Source organism: Protopterus annectens, chromosome 6.part0 (genome assembly GCF_019279795.1).
Source record: "Protopterus annectens isolate FY-2018-M chromosome 6.part0, PAN1.0, whole genome shotgun sequence".
Lineage (NCBI taxonomy): Eukaryota > Metazoa > Chordata > Ceratodontiformes > Protopteridae > Protopterus > Protopterus annectens.
In genome coordinates this window covers 989,573,665-989,596,817 of record NC_056737.1, presented here as the reverse complement: position 1 = coordinate 989,596,817, position 23,153 = coordinate 989,573,665, and the positions used below count along the sequence as shown (strand labels likewise).

The 23,153-nt window shown below is 39.6% G+C and overlaps 1 protein-coding gene across 1 annotated transcript in view; it reads right to left on the bottom strand.

The window, feature by feature from the left end:
* LTBP2 (latent transforming growth factor beta binding protein 2) overlaps positions 1-23,153 on the bottom strand; it is a 3,457,946-nt gene that overhangs the window by 749,972 nt on the left and 2,684,821 nt on the right. The window contains exon 17 of the mRNA XM_044074624.1: positions 19,077-19,205. Coding sequence (XP_043930559.1) covers positions 19,077-19,205 — 129 coding nt within the window. The remainder of the gene's footprint in view (positions 1-19,076; positions 19,206-23,153) is intronic.

Below are 23,153 nucleotides of genomic sequence, written 5' to 3'. Positions count from 1 at the left end.
TACATCCCCTATACTCCCAAATTTAGCCTCCCTATTGAAACGCTCCCCCCTCCTTTTACCACTTATTTTACTTTTCTTCGCTCTTCTCCTATTTCCGCCACTTTTACTTGTTATACTATTTGATGTTATTTGATAGTACCTAGAGTGACCACTAGAGGGCAGTAGTACCCCTTTATCTCCCATTACTTACTTGCTTCTAGCTTTTAGTAATTAAAATAGATTCTGACTTTTTTTTGCCTCAGTTACCAACTTTCCCTTTGCTACTGCATTAACCCTTATCAGCTCTCTACTCACTCTACTTCATAGTCCCTGACATCCTAGATACCTTACTTAGAACTCACCTCCCTGCCACACTGATTGTTTTTCCTCTGCACTGGTCTTCTTGCTTTACCACTTGCTACGACTTTCACTTCTTTCTCACTGTCCTCTTCCTTACATCCCCCTTTCTCTTGTGTCTCTTACCGTCTCCTCTCCCCCACTCGATACCCATATGCACACACCTGCCTAACTCCTCCTCCCTATTTTACCTTTCCGCCCCTGAATTTATAAATCCATCCCACCCCTCAGGGCGCCATCTTTATTGCCTAGCCCCACTCCTGGCTGCTGTGTTTCCCTGTGCGTAGCGTTTGCGGTAAGTTGCTGCTATTTACCATTTACCTTGCCTAATGTCTCTTTTTACAATACAGACAGACAAGAGGCTAACACCCTCTTCTACTTGTGGTTGTTAGCATTTGATTGTTTAAGGTGCATTTAAACCAGTACTATCCTTATTAGTGGCTGCGGCTTGATGTACTGTAAAGATAAATAGTAGTATTACATGTGGGATATTGCCTGACTATTGCCTGCACTGCATATACTGAGGGATAACAGGGTCCGACCTCCGCCTTTACCTTTACTACGATACCTGCTCTTGTTGTTTTTGGATCAATTGGCATTGGAGTAGTTGAGTCATGTGCTTTTTTATCCCCACTGTTAGAGTAAGCACATAATAGTGTTGCGACTACTACTGTTATCTCCCTAGCTAGTCTAAGCATTCTTTAATGTTTCTATCTTGTACGCTTTCTTTTGCAGCAATAGTGCTCGTTCGCATTTTTATCCACTATATTACGAGCGTTGATGAGTACTTAGTACTGCTGCTACCACCCTTAATCCCCTAATTACCTTTACAGTACTGCTCTGGCCAGTCCTAGCGCTGCTGTTTGTTCGCGCGCGTTCTTCTGAATGCTGAAGGAACTACGAACCAGTTTTTAACAGCAACTACCTCCCTCACATTCACATACTTTATGTTTAGATAGTTTTAGCCTCTTTCAATGCTATTGTCTGACTGTGCGCTATTTGTCACTGCCTGTTGTGCGTGGAACATGCAAGGCAATCTGCTACTACGTATAATTAGTGCACAATGTCCAAGTAAAGACGTTTAGCCTGTTTTCTTTCCTGAATAGGTGTTACTGCTTCTCCCTGCTTGGAAGACCTGTTTCCATAGTCTACCTTCCTGAAGCTCTCTGCCACTCTCAAGAGCTAAAGTATGTAAAATCTACATTCAAGCGTCCTAAGTGATGTATTTGTTTGTCTTACATCTTTAATATGCCATCAATGTTCTATATTAGATAGGCTTAGGAGCAACCACCTAGACAGACTGCCTCCCTAACGGGTAAACTATCTTTTTTAACAAGCAGGATAAATCCCAAGCTCCCAGCGTTTGTACCCTCAGGATATGCTGCAATTTGCTTTTCACTATGGAAGGGCTATTAGTCTTGAAACACCTTAGTAGTCATGCTTATATACGACTGTGTGTACTCATAGTATATAGATTAGACTATCATGTTTTGGTTTTACAAGCTTTGGTTTTTAGACGTGTTGTTAGTACTTTTATAATCTAAACTTGCTGTTTAACTAAAGGTCCAGGTTTCTTACAGATGTACATATATCGGCTATTTTGTATTGAATATCTTAGAGTATGTTCTAATTACATTGCTGCCTAACTGACTCATTATCTGTGGTTATTGTAGCCTTGCTTACTACTATTCTTGAAGGTTTTTTTGCATATACTGTATATCACTATATTTGGTGCTTAACTGCTGCTGCTTTTACTTGTACATGTTCTTATATTACTCAGTTTCCTTAACGTTTTCTCTCTACTTTCCTTCAAGCATGCAACCCTCCTGCTAGTGAACCCCCAGCTTCCATGTCCTGCTGTTTGCCAGAAGCCCTGAGATATCCTAGCCTTCAGCAAAGTTTCTGATACTTCCTCCCAGTACAGGAATAAGAGCCTTGTCCTCCCTATGCTGTACTGCCTTTCAGAAGCAGGAATAATTATTTCAAACTATGTGTACACTACTTCTTACATCTTAACTGAACTATATCCTGTCTTATTTTTGTGTAAGTAAATGCTCCCTGCCAGGACAGCCAGCAGCTACAGCCACCTATACTACATCCACTATACTCCCCAATTTAGCCTCCCTGTTGAAATGCTCCCCCCTCCTTTTATCCATTTATTTTATTTTTCTTCTCTCTTCTCCTATTTCCCCCACTTTTACTCGTTATACTATCGGGGTAACCGTTATTTGATAGTACCTAGATTGATCACTAGAGGGCAGTAGCACCCCTTTATCTCCCATTACTTATTTGCTTCTAGCTTTTAGTAATTAAACTAGATTCTGACTCTTTTTTGCCTCAGTCACCAACTTTACCTTTTCCCTTTGCTACTGCATTTACCCTTATCAGCTCTCTACTCACTCTAATTCATAGTCCCTGACATCCTAGATACCTTACTTAGAACTCACATCCCTACCTCTCTGATTGTTTTTCCTCTGCACTGGTCTTCTTGGCTCTACCCCGCTCCATTCGCCCTGCGGGCTTACTCCGCTCCCTCACCTACCCCCAATTCCCACCCACCCATAGTGGTCCTAGACTTATACTTCCTTAACCACACCTTCTCTGCTAGTCTACCCTATCCTATGCTTCAACCAATGTATACTACTTAGCCACACCCCTCCTCATCTACCTTTCTTCTTTTCCAACTTTCTCCAGTACCTCCACCTACAGTATTCTTTCCTATTCATTTCCTTTATAATTCTTCCTTCTAACACTGTACCACACCATAATTTCTTCTATTGCCTTATCCCTGCCCAACCTCTTTTGAATTGTACAGGAAACTGTGCTGTAGTTGTACAAGTAATCTTAGCAATATGCCCACAACAACTAAAGCTCTCTTAACTAAGTTAATATTCATAGCCATACTTATACCTGCCCTGACTTCTTCCTATCTCCTTACCTCCTTTGAAAAAGTGAATTATTACCACTTCAACTACTCTCCAAAACAAACAGCTTTTTAAAATAATACCCTTACCCATATTCATATAAATATCACATCCACTCCCTGCTACCTACTAGTCAAATACCATTGACACACACATTAAATTCCATAACCCCAGTGTAAGGAAACTAAAATATCTAACTAGCTACATTTATAACCCAGTTTCTAGGCTAAAAGCTCCAACCTTAAAAGATGGTGATATCCACCCCAATCCAGGACCAACCAATGTGTCCACAGTAACAAATCACAGTATCACTCCCTCTACCCTACCTACTGTGACCAGTCTCTCCAACTCCTTACTAATAGGACATCTTAATATTCACAGTATCAACAACAAAGTTGCCCATCTCCATACCCTTCTTGATATTCATTCCTTTGATATCTTCTGTCTTACAGAAACTTGGTTAAAACCTGGAACAAAGGACAATGAGATAATTCCCCCAGGTTATAATATATTGAGACTTGACCGCACTAAACGTAAGGGTGGAGGAGTAGCTCTTCTCTTTAAAACTGGACTACAGATCTCCTCCATTTCATATATCCAACCCAAGACAGTAAGGCTGAAGTCCTTATCTCCAGATTACAACTCAATACTAGCAAATCCCTTAACATCATCTGTATCTACCCACTTCTTGGTAATAATAGCACTACAACAGAGGATATTCTAAGCCATGTATCCACTACTTATCCACAAGAAACAATTATACTAGGTGATTTCAATACTGACTGGAAGTGTGTCAATACAGACTACTTTTCTTCACATATTAATCTTCATGGATTTAGTCAAACAATCACCATTAAAAAACCAAACAAAAAAAGAGACTATCTTAGATGGGATTCTTATTAATAAACAACAACAAACTTATAAAGTAGGAACTTTGCTTGATGATGTAAGTGATCATACCTTAACTTACATTATAAGACATAAAAATGACATTCCTAACACCCCCACTTATAGGATCTCACTGTGGTGGTGGTGCTGCAGTAGCGTTGTCGCCTCACAGTAAGACGTCCTGTTCGACTCTCAGCTACAGTGTCTTCTGTGTGGAAACATGCGTGAATGGGCGTACCTTCGTTGAAGGTTGTGCGTCAGGGCCGGCAACTCGGCATGTAAAAATCTATTGCCAATCATTAGCAGACCGGAGTTCTGCTGTGGTGACCCCTAACTGGGAAAAGCCGAAAGACACAACAACTGTCTAATAAATACTTTAACCCTGTATTTTTCCAAAATGAACTTAATGCCTGTGACTGGAACCCTCTAAAAATTTTCCCACTTGAAGAGGCTGTTAAATATTTCAACTCTTAACAATCCTAGATGAGCACACACCTAAATGGTCTATTAGAATGAAGTCCAAAACAGCCCCCTGGCTGCCAAAAGACACAAGACAAAAGATATTGCTTAGGAACAAATCTTGGGCCAAGTGGAGAGCTACCAGAACTATCTCTGAGCAATAAACCTTTAGACAGTTGAGAAATATTACAAAAAAAGCTATAGTCACCGACAAAAAGAACTACTATTATAAACTACAGCAACCCCACCATAATAATCCACAAAAATTCTGGTCAAGCATAAATAGACTCCTACACTCTGGGCACTCTAGTACACCATCCCCACTAGGAGCTGATAATAATACCTCCCAACAAACTGCAGACACCTTCAATGCCTTCTTCACAGACACCATACAATCCCTAGCTCAACTATCCACAGACAATGCTATTCTCCCTATCTCTATACATGATACTCTACAAACATTCCAACTTCAACCCATCTCTACCACTTCCATCCAAAAATTCATCCAAAAACTTAAGCCATGCACCCCCTCTGCTGACCAGTTACCATCTCAATACTTGCAAATATCACCTAAATTGGTTGCCTATCCTATATCCATCCTTATAAATAGAACCATAAATGAGGGAATCATCTCAGACATCTGGAAAATCTCCCACATAATCTCTTTACATAAAGGTGGTAATGCTAATGATTATTTCAACTACAGGCCTATAGCCCTCTTATCACCCTTAGCAAAAGTAATGGAAAAATGCATTCACCGCCACCTAAGAGACCACTTAACCCAACACAACATCAACATGGCTTTAGGCCATTTCATAGTACCACCACAGCTCTCCTATCTTTCACTGACTCCATCAACAGAAACCGTAATAACAACATCCTCTCATCAGCACTCTTTATTGATCTGTCAAAAGCGTTTGACATGGTACTCATAAAGGCCTTGAATCCCTTTTTCTAGACTCCAAGGCTGATCTCTGGTTCAAGTCCTACTTTAACAGTAGACAACAAGCAGTTCTCTGGGATAATAAGCTATCTTCCCACCTGCCTGTCTTCCTTTGAGTCCCTCAGGGCTCCATTCTAGGACCTCTTCTTTTGCCTTTATTCATCAATGACCTCTATATAGCAATCCCTCAAGCCACCTGTATACAATATGCAGATGATTCTACGCTCATATGTTTTGCCAACTCTACATCTGGACTACATTCTCTAACCCGGAAAGCATTCAGCACAGTAGAGGCTTGGTTCTTAAAATGTTGCCTCCTTTTGAATGCCAACAAGACCAAGCTCTTACTCTTTACGCCTAACAGTAAGTCCCCCCTATAGATTTCTCAATCAAATCCAATAATGGCACCCTTATATCCCCAGACTGTACCACCACACTGCTAGGAATCACAATTGACAATAACCTTACCTTTGATAACCATATTAATAACACCATTAAAACAGTAAACAGAAAATTGGGCTCCTTATGTAGAATAAAACACTTCTTAACTCCACCAGCCAGAACCACAATTGCCCACTCCCATTTAATCTCAACTCTTCTTTACGCTTCAGCCATATATACTAACCTAAATAAATAATCTTGTCAAACTAGCTAATGCCTATAATAACATAGCCAGATTTGCCACTGGGAACTCATTTAAAACTCACCACTGTTAGAACCTACGGCAACTAGGCTGGCTAGAACTAAAAAAACATTTTGCTACTTTCCTAACTTACCATTGTTCATAGGATATTTTACCAACCAAACAACACTCCTATACTTTTTAACCTTATTACCTCCTATAGAAATATCAATTCCTTACGCTCTTCTAGCAAACCTCTTGTTAGCATAAGCAAGTCTAATAACGTGGCTGGTGACTCCTTGTTTTCCAACACTGCTGGAAAAAACTGGAACCTTCTGCCAACTGATCTAACTTTACTACCCTCTCTTCCGCTCTTTAAACAAAGGCTCAAGAAACATCTTAAAACACACTGGCTATGCCCTTGTTGCAACCCTGACTAATCTTCTGCTTTCACTATTGCTATCTCTTCACTTTACTTATGAATTTAATCTTGAATGTACTGTATATTACCTCAGATAACATACTGTAAAGTGACTAATCCTATCTTGTACGTTTATTAGAAATTAGTGTCATTTTCTTCTCATTAATAATTATTACTTAGTATTTTAACTTCCTTTCTTTGTATAATTATGCATGATATATATTTGTGTGTTACTATTGGAGCTTTTCTCCCCGAGCCTCTACTGAAAATGGAAATATATCCAGTTGAACTAGCCCAGTAAACAAATGTAAAATAAATAAATAAATAAAACTGGGTATAGTATTGCAAACATGACCAGACAAATGACCCATAAAGTGGGAGAACTTTTTCCTTTTCCCTTGGATTCTATGGATTTTGTACTTGTAGACCACAGTTGTGGTTAGGTGTGCAATGCTGGATGCCCCTACCCAATTTGAAGTTGAGGACAAAGGCTGGCTTCTTAGCTTCTTGCTCCAGTTCCTAACGGACCAACACTGACTGATTATCATTTAAGCAGCCATGATTGTGACTGCTTAAAAATATACCAATACTGCTCGTAGGGAGTGACCTGTACCTAGGCTACAATGCAGACAACGTACACTGATATTGCTTGCAGGGAATGACCTGTACCTAGTCCCCAGTGCAGATTATATCCCGTACCTGGAGTAGCCACTTCCTTTGCTCTATCTTTCTGTTTTTTCTTGGAGTCATTTTTGATTCCCTAAAGCTGACCATCAGCGTGTTCCCTGGTCTTCCCCTTGTTTGCAGGGTCTATCAGACCTTCTTTAACTCCCCTGTGCTAATTCCAGCCCATATCCTGAGCCAGTGAGCTCAAGGATCCCAGTGCAATATCACATTGCTGCTGAGGAGAGTTTTTTCCTTCTGCCCTACATTCTTTAACTCCTTGTACGCATCCGTAACATCCTGGGATATTCATGCAATGAAGCGTGCTAGTGTATTGTACTACTCCATTGTAATTCAGCCACTGCCCTTGCCCTCATAAGACAATGCCCCTCCCCCCACATGTCTCCAACCTCCACTGGGCATCTACCATGAGATGCATCTGAGTGCCCACCTTCAGGCTAGGATGGGCATACGTATCCTCCCGTGCTATTGCCTCAGATGTTTGACCCGCTGATTGAGGTAATCTGTGCCACAGTCAGAGATTTATCCCTCTAAATTCTAAATAGTTTTTTTTTTAGTTGTTAGTTAAGGATAAAGTCCACATTTTCACTTCTGTTAACTAGGAGATCTTCCATTTCAATATAAACAAAGATGAGCATGGCCCATATCAATTATTCTTGCATTACAACAAAAAATAGTGACTAGTAGAGATAGGAAAGGCTACCAACTCACAAACAGAATGATTTTGCACAGCCATAGGTAAAATATTTCCAAGATGCGGGATAAAATTGCAAGTTATATGTTACATGCAAGGAACACATCTTAGGATCACTTGAAAATGAATGACAGTTAACCATATTAAGCAGTCCAGCCAGGCCTAAGAAAGGATAAAAGAGATTTAGATGAGACTGGGACACAACTTCTTTTAGCTGCTGCAGCTTGCCAGGGAAAAGCTGTTTTCATATATTATATACTGCACTCTGGAAATCACATCAAATGCACCTATTTCATTCTTAAACATTCTTTATTAGAAGTCACAGACTTCAATTACCATGATAAAATTATTAATTTAGCTAAAGTAGTGCATAACACCCCCTCAATGCTCTGCTATGGCTTTTACCAGTTATCATTTAAAAATTGTCTTCTGCGGATAAATAAAGTGCGCCCCTGAAGTGGCACATGACTTGCATGTCTTTATCCATGCAGAGGTAGCTACACATTTTGGTGCATGAAATTAATCTCTTTTTTTTAAATGTTTGGAAATTACGCCATGACCATCACTGCTGGCAGTACCTCTCCTCAATCTGTGACTTCCAAAACATTTGTACCCTCAGAGATGAAAATAGTGCTGAATTGCACTACAGAATGGAGCTTTTTATAAATGTAGGACACGCATCTCTTCTTTAAATAGCTTCATTTTGCTCATAGGTTCATAGGTGTTTACTAGCCTAATGACCACAAGGGCCTTTTTAAGCCTAGCCATGCATTCCAAATCTCTGACAAGTTCTGAAACCCTTAATAAGTGTAAGCAAGGGCTTTGGAGATGAAACATTTACACGCAGGGGCCTGAGAGATGAACCATTTACAGGTTACTTGTATCCATTAGAGACATAGGTGCCAAACCATGGATGAATTTCTTGTTCCTCATTCAATTGTCCAAGTTACACTTGGATTAGGTTAGGAAGGAATGCTGCTTCAAATGGATGAGGAGCCTGTTCCAGAGACAGAGGTTCTCTCTGGGATATGTACCTGTTTCTCCAGCAGGTTCTATTTATATCGCAGGCAAGAGTTAAGTGTTTAGAATGGGTAATTCTGGTGTTGTTTGTTTTGTGAATATGCAGAAGGTCCATCAGGGTGGGGTCTGACAAAGTCAAACATAGATCTCGGGTCTATATTATTACTTCAAATTATTAAAAGAGCGAACACTTTTTAATTGACTCCTGAAAATCGAAGGCACTAAATCCCGAACACATGGAACAGCGATTTTTTTTCCCAGGGAAAAAAAAATCACTGGGCCATTTTTGAGACTTTGCCATTTCCTCCACTGTGGTGCAATCTTGAAGTTGGTATATTTAAGTAGGGGGATTTAGGAGGAACTTTGTTTTGTGTTTGGAATTTTTTTTTTTTTTTTGTGGAGCAGAGATTTTTTTCCCTGGGAAAAAAGCGCTGTTTCGTGTGTTCGGGATTTAGTGTTTTCAATTTTAAGGGGTCAAGTTAAAGAGCATTCGGTCTTTTAATCATTCAAAGTTCTAATATAGACCCTAGATCTCCCATCAACAGCTTGTAGTAGACAAAATACAGGGATAGAGCTTTGAGGTAATCTGCATAGGACATATTACTTATGCCCTGTAGTCTTTTAGTGAGGAAACACTGTGGACATTCCAGTTGTTGGATGTGCCTGATTAGGTACATACCAAAGGGTACATTGTACTCAATGATAGGTCTGATGAATGCTGAATACAGTGGAACAATGACCTCCTTGACCTAGATGTCATATCTTCATTTGTAAGTTGCACAACATAAAATGATTTCCTCACTATTTAGGAGATGTGACGGTCAAAGGCTAGATTACTGGCTGTGTGTGTCCTCAAGTCCCTGACTATTGAGCTGACTTTTAGTGGTCTGTAGTTAATATGGTAGTTACCAGGGGAAGATGACTTCTTGAAGGATACTGTTATGTATTTCTTGGCACTTAGTTTTAGTCCATAGTTCTGGCATAAGTTATTTGTCTGTGTCAGCTCTTCTTGGAGAACATTAGTGTCAGTGGTGGATTCTATGACTGTTCCTAATTTACAGTCGTCTGCAAATTTGGTCAGCCAGAGGCCCTTGATACTGGACTTGATTTCAGACAAGTAAATGCCTAAAAAGAGCTGTCCCAGGACCATTCCCTAAGGGACTCTGCTTGCCACTGGTCTCTTTGTACAGGTGGACTCCTCAATTCTTACTACCTGGGTCTTGTCTGTGAGCCAGCTTGCTATCCCCCAGGTGGCATGAAGGTTTATACCTAACCTGTTGAGTTTATCAACAATGCCTGAGTGGGGTATTGTGTCAAATGCCTTGGCCACTTAAGTCAAGGTAGGCAGTGTGAACTATTTTGCCTACAACCATTGCTTTGGTGACCTTTTAAAAGAAGTATACCAGGTTGAGTAGGCAAGTAAAATACTGGAGCAATCAGAGATGACATTTAGATTATTCATTCCGTACAGATTCCAGGGTGGGAGGTTGGCATAATGGTTAAGGTGTTTACCTTATAGACAGAAGGTGTAGGGTTTGATTCTCACATGGGATAACTGGCTAGGCTTAAAATGGCCAACAAGGGCAGTTAGCTTAGTACTAATCTATGACCCTATAAAATGGCAAGAGACATACATTTAACAAAGGTGTGCAATAGTAAAACTTAGTAAGCAGATAAAGCAGCCATTTTTGAACAAAGGAATCAATAAGTGACAGTTAAGTTTCTTCTGTTTGCATCCATGAGCTTGGCCTTCTAGTACATCTGGGATACTCCACTGATCCATTCTCCCATCCTAATTGGTACAACATCCCACATAACCCAGCCCACTTTGATGTCCTTCTTTCTTGGGAGGATTTAGTCTTTTGATGACCACAGTTATAGCGGGCATACCTGTCAACCTGCATCTATCAAAAATAGGGATAAAAACTCTTGAAAAGTAAGCACACAAGTCAAAAAGCTGAACACATAATTAACATAAAATATGCATACTGACTTCTCCCACTTCAAGTACTATGGTGAGGTAATAAACAGAAATGCAAGTTTAGAATATTGAAATTGACACAATGATGCAAAAATGTAAGTGTATTAGCATGTCTTTACTTTGAGATGAGAATTTAACAAAAAAAAAAAATCCATCTGTTGTTAATTTATTTGATTCATATTTTCTATAAGCACACAGGTGCAGTAAATACGGTTAAGAGTAAATATCTTTTACTCATTAAACAAATGGGATGGGACACCAATAATTTCAAGACTGGTATAGGGAAATACTAAGTGTAGGTGATGGGGATGGTGGATAATTATGAGGCAGACTGATATTAGGATTTGGGGATTGACAAGGGGGGTGGAGCTAACTGATGTTACATGTGATGATGTGATGATGAGCATGACATCATTTAGGGCATACAAAAATCCACCTGGCATGCAGGATGACATATATCATGCTCTGCTCTAATCCACCTCTCCTTCCCAACCCACCAATGGTATGGTCTCAGTCCCAGCGGATAGTACTGTGGACTTTAAAAATGGAGCAACAGGAGCAGACCTAGAGAGCAGCCAATGGTCAGCTGGATAATATCTTCTTCTTCTGGCTTTTCCCGGTTAGGGGTCACCACAGCTGATCATCTGTCCGCTCATGATTGGCAGTGGAGTTTTATGGTGTCAAGTTGCCAGCCCAGCGCCCAACCTTCCACAGAAGGCACACACACGCATGCACTCACACCTAGGGCCAATTTAGAGTGTCCAATCCACCTACAGCATGTCTTTGGGATGTGGGAGGAAACCGGAGCACCTGGAGAAAACCCATGCGACCACAGGGAGGACATGCAGACTCCGCACAGAAGGCACTTCAGCTGAGGATCGAACCGGAGATCCTCTTGCTGTGAGGCAGCAACTCTAACCGCTGCACCACCATGGCCACCCTGTTCAGCTGGAAAATATGCAAAAGGATAAAAAATTCAAAAAGAATAACTGCTTTGTTCTACATAAACACATTTCAGCCCAAATTATAAAGTCCAGTATGTATTTACATTTTTTTGCTTAAAACAAGGTATAAATAGTTGCTTAAGCATATTCATAAAGGTTTACAACCCTTAGTAAAACCAGCTTGCACAGCAACTTCCTCCAAATTCTTTTTTTTTTGGGGGGGGTTAAATAGCAAGGAATTTATTAAGACAAAAACTCATAATTTTATGTAAACTGCATGCATCTAGTTAGAATGGGATGGCAGACTACCTTCTCTAATGAAAGGAGCAATGCTGAATCACAAGATGTCCAATGGCCTTGGATTATAAAACGGATACAAGGTGAGAGTCATTTACTGATAAGGTCAACCTCTGTGCTCATCCAGGTCACCATTTGTGTCCACTGCTTTAGGGGATTGCTTGTCCTTTTGTGGACTTTGTGAATGTGTGTGTGTGTGTGTGTGTGTGTGTGTGTGTGTGTGTGTGTGTGTGTGTGTGTGTGTGTGTGTGTGTGTGTGTGTGTGTGTGTGTGTAGAGGGGTCCAACAAATGCATGTTCACACTGCCCAGTACGACTGATCAAACTTGAAAAGTACTGTTTCTTTTGATGACTCAGCATGGCACTATGTTGCAGAACACCTGTCTGGAAATGTCTGAATAGCTCCTTCTAGATCGCTGTTTTTGTAAATAACTGACTGAGTAGACAGATCCTTAGGATGGTGGCACACTTTTGTTTTTTTTTTCAATCCTAGTCATCAAAAACATCAAAAAGAGATTTAGATGCATAATGTTATAAAGTTATGTGGGAATCTTTAAGAAAAATGATAGAAAGTACAAGGTATCCGCCCTACATTTGCATGGTTCCTGCAGTTGTCATCTGAAATGTGTGACCTTACTTCACCAAAGTATTATCAAGTCATCCAGTAGTACAGTGTGTAATGGTCTGTGTTGGTACTCATTTCAGTTCTCAACCATGCTACATTTGTAAATTTGCATAAAATAGAACAGAATTTACTTTATGCTGCTTACATCAGCGTAGCTAAGTACCTTATGCCTTACTGTGAAGACAGGTGAAGGCTGCCAGCCTAGACAGATAGAATTTTGTAGATAATTCTTTCATTTGTAAATAGTAATATAAGCCACAGGATTGTTCTCTTAAATGGGGAAAAAATGGTGTTAAATATGGAACTGCAAAAATGTAACAGAGCTGTAACAAAGCTAATAAGTTAATTCTTTGATGTCAGGGCTTGGAGCCGATATGTCTGGATGAAGGAATTCTGCCTATTGTCTTGAGACCAGAGTTAATTGCTAGGATTTGCATGTATAAATTATTTTATTGTTCTGGCTTCCTGACTAGCTGCAAGATCAAAATGGCTATTAACCTCTGAGAGTCTGTTAGCCTGGGAACCAGAAAGAAATTATGTAATCTGAAATGAATCAGTGGTACTGTGTTGTCAAATTAAGGACAGACAGAATGAGAGCATTAGAGCATTTGTCTTGAGAACATCCAACTCACCAGATCTCTGCCTGTGTCTAGATGTAAATAGGATTTTAGAACTGTGTTTTCTCTTAGATATAGCTAGGAAATAGGAAGATTAGACTAGTTTTTCTGTGATGTCAGAACCTTTGCTACTGTATTAAATATTTCTCTGTGATCTTTGAACTCTTGACTAGCACTGTGTAGTAAGAAGTATTGTCTTGTGTTTTTATTTATTATTAAATATTTTTAAACCTTTCAACTGTGGCTGTTTTGTGTAGAGATATTTTAAGCTCTAAGAGTACATTGCATGATACTGTACCAAGTCACTACAAATAAGTCTTGACTGTTTGGTTGCACTTACCAGTTGGATAATAATATTGCACAGTAATAACTGGACACCCTTTTAAGGGCCTTTGAGTAGCTGATAAATATTAGCTGGGTGGTGGCAGTGATTTCTACCATATAGTCTGGGTAAAAGGGGCACAGCTGGAGAACCTGTGCCAGCCTTCCCCAGGACTATCTGTGTGGTTGTATATAATGCTTTATCTCAAAGTGTGTGTGTGTCAGCTACTTGGGCAGGGACACGAAGCACTGGTTGGACAGAGAGGGTGCTGGAGGTTTTAGCTTGCCCACTAGGCTGAGATCTGGACCCTATAGTTGTGCTAGTGGGGAGTTTTATTGGGACCTGGAGAGAAAGGGAGAAACTGGCCCCAGACTAACTGTGATTTCTGTGTGCTCTTAAGGGAAATTGTACTTTACTGTGTGTCTATTTATTATCCTTTCCCTATATGGATGCCCCTCACTGGTGTTAGTGGTGAGGATTGAGGCTCCTTGATTGCTGGGCCAGTGCATGGGCATCACACTTTCCTCCAGACAAACTAAAAAAAAGAATAAAAAATTAAAAATTTGCACAATGTCAATTCCAGCATAAAAGTCAAAAAATGGCTCAGCTTGGACTCACCACACACAAACCTTAATCTCTTCCCCTGCGGACAGCACTAAAATCATGTCATTCTATTGGGTCATTACAGTGACCAGCATGGTGACACTACTCTAGAAAATGCCATAGCTTGTATGCAGCAAGCAAGTAGAAATAAAAAATAATTAAATTAATTTTTTTTTAAGCAAGAAAAAATCATTTATAAATAACTTTTAATACATTTTATGATTAGAATATATTTACAATAACAGGCCATTCACTTTAAGATGTTTTGGGGGCAAATTGGATGTTTTGGAACAAATCTTTATTAGGGCTAAAAATCAGTAAGTATTAAAGGAAATAGTATAGCTGAGAGGTACAGGTAGTGGGAAGTGAGAAATCAGCACCATGGCTGGTGGGGATTTATATTAATGGGCATACTCACCAGGTAGCCCCTATGTAAAACACGCTATGGATGCAAATGCTGGTGCTATTGTTGCCTCTACCCACAATGCCACATTACATTATGCCGTCTTCATGCAAATTTAGCAGATATGCCACCCCCCTTGAGAAAGTAGAGATAGGCTTCATTTCCTAGGTCTTACTTTACCCTACTGGTTCATAAGTTGGATGGCACAGTGGTGCAACAGTTAGCATTGTCACCTCACAACAAGAGGTTCTCCAGTTCAATTCTCAGCTGGGTGCCTTCTGTGCGGAGTCTGCATGCCCTCCCTGCATTCGTGTGGGTTTCCTCCAGGTGCTCTGGTTTCCTCCCATGTTACAAAGACATGCATCTGGAGCATGTCTCCCTGAGCCTCCACTGAACATTGGCTCATTCCAGGTCGGACTTTCCCGGTCAACAAATGATAAGTAATAAGTGCCTGCTTTGGTATTTGAACTTCATTCCTCTTTGTGTCAGGTCTACAACCCATAAAGGAAATGAGGTTTTTCCCGTTTTTTCTTGGCATACCTTTTAAAAATTATTGCATATGATTTTCTTATAATATTTTATTTGGAAAATCTGTATCTATTTCATTTTCCTTCATTTTTGTCATCTGAAATTTCAAATTTCTAACTTAGTACTTTTTTTTAGATGAATTTTCAAAATAATCTTTTACCAAGAAAAATATCAGAAACACCATTCCTCTGTCTAAAATAGCATTATCAGTTGAACAGATGCTGTAGTAACTCATGTATACCTTGAAATATATGTTACTGTTCCGATGTAGAAGTAACTACTGGAAATGTCAAGACCCAGTTCAGCGAGTCCCACAATACAAGAATCCTGGGGGGGAGGGGGGGTCAAGCCAATGGGCACATAGCCTTGGTGTTTGACCACACTAAATACCATTTGTGGCCTACTGATCTGAGGGCTTATGAGGCAGTTCATTTCCTCAGGGATGGTGAGATAAACACTGGAAGATTCTTACCTCTTGGAGAGTTTTAGGGGTTTAGAATCCTTCAGTACAACACAAGGGTGTGGAAGGCATCCAGTATAATTAAAATGAGCATACTTGTAACAATGGAAAATGGGGTACACAGGGGTACACATGTAACCTGTAACAGGAGGAAAAGCAGCATGTCCTTAAGAGTGAAAAAAGCGTCATTCTGTAACAGAGAGAAAAGGGGCACACCTGTAAGAGTAGGGAAAAGGAACATACCTGTGACAGTGGACAAAACAGCACACCTGTAACATAGAGAAGTATATCTGTAATATAGGAAACAGAAGTATATCTGTAACAGTGGAGAATCTGCATGCCTGTAGCAACAGGAAGAAGAGCAAACTTGTTAAAGTGAGTAAAGAAATACAACTTTCACTAGCACAAATATTGTCTTCATACACTGGGAGGCAAATAATAGGTTGTATAAATCAGGGTTTTTCAACCGCCTGGCTCCGGTGCAGCAGAAATTTCCTGCTTGTCCATGAAATGTGAGACTTATTTTTTAATTAAAATTAAAAAAAAATTTTTTTTAGGGCATTCTTCTTTAAGAAGAATGCCCTTTGCATCTGTCTGACCACCTGTTTATGTCTTCATCTTCTGCATGTATGGAATTTGAATGCCAGAAGACATTTGAAATGCGGACCGTAAATGGACAAGTGAGAGGTGTGTGTGTGTGTGTGTGTTTAAGTGGTAGGTAGAGAGGTGTATGTATGTACTTAAGAAGTAGGTAGATAGGTCTGTAAGTGTGTGTGTGTGTGTATGTGTATGTGTGTGTGTGTGTGTGTGTGTGTGTGTGTGTGTGTGTGTGTGTCTGTGTGTCTGTGTGTGTGTCAAAAGAGGGAGGGAGGTGTCTCTCAACTGTCTACATTTTTTCAGACTGTCCAGATTTTTGCTTCATATATTTAGTCTATTTTTTTCGGTTTATTGTAGCAAATCCGTGAGGATAGAATTCACTAAATTATGACAGGCATTTGAGTTTCTGACTTCATATCCTTCAGAAAATTCATGATAACACAATACCTTTTATTCTAGCAACTTTATAAGTTTGTGAGAGCAATATTTAAAGTTTGTCCCAAATTTCTGGGGCTTTGTCCCACCATGATTTTTGGCTTTACCCAGATTTTTTGTGCTAAGAGGTTGAAAGTTATGGTGTGTGTGTGTGTATGTGTGTGTGTCTGCGTGTGTGTGTGTGTGTGTGTGTGTGTGTGTGTGTGTGTGTGTGTGTGTGTGTGTGTAAGAGGTAGCTAGATAGCATACCTCTTCACTGTCCAGATTTTTGCAGAATGTCCAGATTTTTGCCAAATATCTTTTGGTCTGTTCCTCATGAAAAGGACTGAAGTTTCAGACTTCATATCCTGGTAATGATTTAGCAGCATTTATCACTTAGTATACTTGATTTATATGGTCACACTGTGCATCTCTATCTTTCTCAATTGGCGAGATTACTACGTTAGCATAAAATGCTCAAACAGCAATTGTTTTATTTGGTTTCTTACAAATAAAGTTTTTTATTTCTGCCTTGGTGGTCCCCAAAATAATTCTCCTATTTTCACTGGTTCCCAAGTGTAAAAAGGTTGCAAAACCACTGGTATAAATAATCAAGACAAAATTGCTCAAGTGGATAAATGTGTACAGTCTTCTTCTTCTGGCTTTTCCCAGTTAGGGGTCACCACAGCAGATCACCTGTCCGCTCATGATTGGCAGTGGAGTTTTACAGTGTCGAGTTGCCAGCCCAGCACCCAACCTTCCACAGAAGGAACACACATGCACACACACACACCTAGGGCCAATTTAGAGTGTCCGATCCACCTACTGCATGTCTTTGGGAGGAAACTGGAGCACCCGGAGGAAACCCACGCAACCACAGGGAGGACATACAGACTCCACACAGAAGGCACCCCAGCCGAGAATTGAACCAGAGAACCTCTTGTTGTGAGGCGGCAACACTAACCGCTGCACCACTATACAGTAGTGACCACCAATAGTGCCGAATATCAAAAACATCTACAGCAAATGCACAAACACAGCTGGTAGCAATGAACAACAAATACACTTAATAAAAGAACAAAAATGTTTTAATGAGAAGTTAAATCACACTTTTGCAGAAATGCTTTTTCAAGTCACGAATCCACACTCCAAACAGCAATTTCAAGTACTCAGTCTGATACATGAATTAAAACAATGCAGCATATGAAGCCCATATGATTTATAACAAAATTACATTAATAATGAACTATAAACATTAATAAAGAATTAATTTATAAATAAGGAATTTATTAATGAATAAAAGTGTATTAATAAATGAACAACTACTACCTTCTAAATTGTCTTGCTTTTAATACCAGTTTAATGCTTACAAATTTATTTAAACTGGGAAACTTATCTGCAAGGAGTCTACTAATCTATCTATATTCTGTGTAGAATGAAATTGTTCTTATGAAAGAAGTGCTGTTTTTTAGATAGTTAAGTACTGTTCCTTTAAATATTCTTAAATCCTGTGGAATGGATGATATAATTATACCAAATGACTATCTTAAACTTTTAAAAAGCTAGCTGTTTGGCTTATGGATTCTTGACCCGAATAAGCATTTCTGTGCAAGCGTTTCTTAGCTGGTCATTATTTTTTTTCTTTTATTAAGTGCATTTGTTCTTCATCATTACCCACTGTGTTTGTGCAGGTGCTGTAGGTATTTTTGACAGTCACTACTAGGCTGTATAAACAGCTGAAAGTACACATTTAGTAGCTACCAGCAACTACACTGAGCACATTCTGTGGACCTGAAAATAATTCTAAATGGAGCCAACATGACATTACTACCTTCCCCACAAAGTACAGCATCTGCAGACATACATGGGTCAGTCCAAATTTAATCAGTAGATGGCAATTGATACTAGGCTTTAAATGGAACCACTTTATCAGTCTGTGAGAAAAATGGTTATTGTCCTGGGAAGAAGTTTTGAGAGATAATCACCCAACACATTTCAAACTCATTTCATTCTAGGCTTTTTATGTTCTATAACGAGTCTTTAATTCTGCTGTTCAATCGTTAGGTATCAGAACACAAACGACCCTCTAATTTTGCTTCGTTATTGCAGATGCCTTATTTATAGTAAGCCCACACAATGACTTCTACATAACAAGACTCCCTCAGCATCTGTACTTTGCCTTTTAGTCATTACTGTACCTTGACACGTGACCCCCTCCTGAGATGTGCCTTTTAGTCATTACTGTACCTTGACACGTGATCCCCTCTGAGATGTGCCTTTTAGTCATTACTGTACCTTGACATGTGATCCCCTCCTGAGATGTTGCTAGAGTATAACCCGTGAAACAGTGGCATGTGTAAGATCCTGGATTATTAGAGCAGCGTCCTTTCCCACTGCAGGGGTTGCCAGCACACTCATCCACATCTGAGGAGAAAGAATGAAAGGAAAAGAATATTAGGAGAAAACAGACATAAAATGGAATTTATATTAATAATTCTACATACAGGCCACCTTTCCCCAGTGAGTTTATGTAACAACATTATATTTGCATGGGTAGGTTACATGGCTAATATTCCATGGCCAATGCTAGTGGTTAAAATCCTATCCAGTTACTGAAATGCAACCACAGCTGAGGCTGAACAGTGCAACAAATTCATAAGTAAGTACTATACTAGCTGCCATTGTGGGCCATGTTAAGCCTAGCCAATTTCCCTTTCAGAGGTAAGAGTCGATGAGGTAAACATCTTAGCTATTATGTCAATCATCAACCAGTGCCAAATTAACACTAAACTTTACATTCCAATGTAAACATTCTGCATTGAAGTATGACACATGTGATTTAGTGTTAGACATTCGGTCGTGTTAGTGTAAGCACATTTAAATTAATAGTAGTGACTGGGAAATAATTCAAATTATAAAATAAAAACAGACAATTCACTTTGGATTCTACAGTTATACAACTGGAATCCATATTACGCTGCTTATTTCATACTTAATAGTGTTACCGCGGATGTTCTTCATATTGATCACTGGTCTAGTAGCCTTAGCTATATGCGTTACATCCCAAACTATCAAGCAGCTCAAGTTGAGCTGACGAAAAGACAAGTTTGGGTGCAAAGCCCTTCAGAGCTTTACTGCAGCTGAAGAGTACACTGATCTGAGGGTATTGAAGATCGACTATGGCATGTGGTTTTCCCCTTGGGGAAAAAAACTACCATTTTTTAAATTTCATTAATGTTTTATTACTTTTCTCTTCTGAAACATTACTTTAACGGTAAAAGTGTTGTTATTTAATGGACTGTCCCGACATTGTAACATTTTTTTAAATGAAGCACTTGCTTCATTCTGTTAGTTTAAAAGTAGTGTAAACTAACAGAAAACATATTTTTGTGGATAAATCGTGTTTGCTTTTCTGTTGTGGAGCTGCCATACTGTTTTAAAGTGCTTTTCACTGTGTTTTTTCACTCAAAAAAGTAATTTTTGGACTGATAGTTTTAACAGCATTTGCTGCTTGTCTTTTCCAGGGAAGAGGCACTATTTTTGGCTAGACCATGGAATAGACTACTGGTCCCATGGCTGGCCCTTCTTTCAGCCACAAAAAAAAAAAAACTTAAGCAGACAGCCTTTGCCACAACAGCAGGCTAGCAATTTGCCTCAGCCACAAGTGGGCGACACTGCTGTGGCCATTTGTTGTACTGCAGACCACTTGTTTTTACTCCAGATACCTCTGGTGTAGCATCTACATCCACTATGAACTTGTGGTAGTCATCTCTTATGCAGCTGTTGGAGTATCCTCAGTGGGCAAGTGAGAGCCATTCATGTTGGTCCTGGGAGATGGAACAGAGAAGGTTTCCCTGTTGTGTTAGAATGTTGTGCCCATCCATAGGGAGGCAGCTGCTGCCATTAGAAACACAGCTGGTCCAATTTTTCCTTTCAAGAAGAATCAGAAAATCAATCATGCATCTACTCCTCCTCTAATTTCTCTAGATAAGAGTAGTTTAATGGGACTGCTGGCTAAGAGTTTAATTCAGGCTGCTGATCCTTCTTGTAAAGGAGTTTCTTTTAAAAGAACTTAAACTTGTCTTAAGTAAAAAAAAAAAGAAATAATAAAAAATATATGTACAGAATTACTATGTATTTGAAAGTGATCCAAGCAAGGCAGGCAGTCTGTTTCCAGTCAAAAATCCTTTATTAAGTCTTTATTAAGTCTGTGTACTTAATAAAAGATTATTGACTGGTGTCTGTACACTTAATAAAGGATTTTTGACTGGAAACAGACTGCCTGCCTTGCTTGGATTACTTTCGAATACTTAGTAATTCTGTACAACTATATCGTTATTATTATTATTTTTTTTTTACTTCTATTACGTTTGTCAGATCTGATAAATATACAGTGATTAACTAGAGATATATGGACTGAAAACCTTCCACACAAAGACGTTTCTTACACTGTTTTGTTTTTGGACCCACTAAAGTTGTTTAGTGGGGTGTTTTGAGACTTTGGGGATACCACAGAGATTACCTGTTTTTTTCTAGAAAATACATGCATGCTCAGTAAATATTCTACACATGCATGCTCAGTAAACATTCTACAGCTGGTCTTCATGTTTCCATGGATACAATATGACAAAGAGAAACAGGCTGCCTGGTTGTCTTGTCTCCATGGAGACAATCTGATAAAGAGAAACTGGCTACGGTCTGTTGGAGAGTGATTGGCTGAGGAAAAAAAAAAAGAAAAAGAAAAGAGAAATTGGCTAGGAGATAATGTTCTCTGAAAGCATTCACAGATTTTTCCAAGGTAGATAATGTTCTCTGAAAGCATTCAGGGGCTTTCCCAAGGTAGTTAATAATCGCTGAAAACATCCAGGGGTTTTCCCAGCTGGGAGAGCTATAAAGATAGGACAAAACCAATCAGCACCTATTTGAAGCACAGGTGTATCTTAGCATGGATGGCCTTTCTTTTGGGTTGGCTCAAGTCTGTGAATGTGGCTGTCAGTCTGGGACTTTTCTTCCTATTAGGAGGGTAAAAATTCAGTATCTGAAGGTGTACATAGTTTTGTGTGTTAGTATTAAGCTATTAGGTTTTAGGGGTATTAGGGGTGTTTTTATTTTTTGTGGCCTTTCAATAAAACATAAAGTTTTATAAGATGTGAGATAGGCTCAAATGGATATGAGAAGAAACAACTGTATAAAAGTTTAACCCACCAAACAGTGACTGCAAGGAACACAAAAGCTGGAACTAGACATTTAACAAAAAAGGTGTTATACATAAAAGGTGGGAATAACAATGTTTTAATACAATGATGTTTTCTTTAATGTCTTTAAATGTAAATGGCCTCAGAAATAGTCACCAAACAAGAAAGAGTAGTGAACTATATTAAAAAATGTAGAGTGCAAATAGCTATCTTGCAGGATATGCTTTGCCAGAGAGATGGCCTGCACCTGTCAAGGCTCTTGCCACCCCTTTAGTGCCTTTTTAGGCGGTGTTCCAAAGACCAAATTACCACCATAAGAGCTACAAACAAATGCAATATGAGGGTCATGCTGTTCAATGCTAGAAGTCTAAATCTCAAAATGCACTCGCTCAAAGCACTCCTTAAAATGGAGAACATCAACATTTATGCTGTAACAGAGACCTGGTTTAAGGCAGCAGAAAGCACCCTTGCACTACCAGGCTATAACTCATTCCAGACCTTTCATCCCCAGAACTTGGGCCAAAGCTCCAAAGGAGGTGGTGTTTCCATATATGTACACTTCTAGACTGGTAGCCTAACATAATGCATCTGAGATACTTCAAGTGCAGCTAACACTGTGTAAGACAGCATTTCAGGTTTTAGCCTGCTATAGGTCCCCATCCATGTCCCAAGGCTCACACTCCACGTTCCTAAGCACCCTGGAGAATATCAGGGTCCAACCTAACACTCTCATACTGGGTGACTAAAACTACTCCTCCATTAACTGGGAAAAGTACTCATGTACCAATACACTTCCCCAGCGTTTCCTGGAATTCATTAATTCCAATGCCCTGGACCAGCTCATTCTTACCACCACTAGAGGTAGCAACATCTTTGACCTGGTCATTACTAACATGGGAGACCACTGCTCTACACCAATAGTCAACTCCTCCTTGGTTAGATCTGACCACAAACTAATCACCTTGGAAATCCCCCCCCCCCCCCCGCAAAGGTAACCACCATGAGAAACTTCTCCAAAGCTAACTCTGGGCTCCTAAAAACAGAGGTGGCTAACTTCACGGCACCCATGCAAATGGAGAATAGTTGCATGACTGCCGAATCATACACCAATGCACTGTACAAACATGTTCACAAATGCATGGATCTTGCCATACGCAACAAAACCAAGACATTCTCC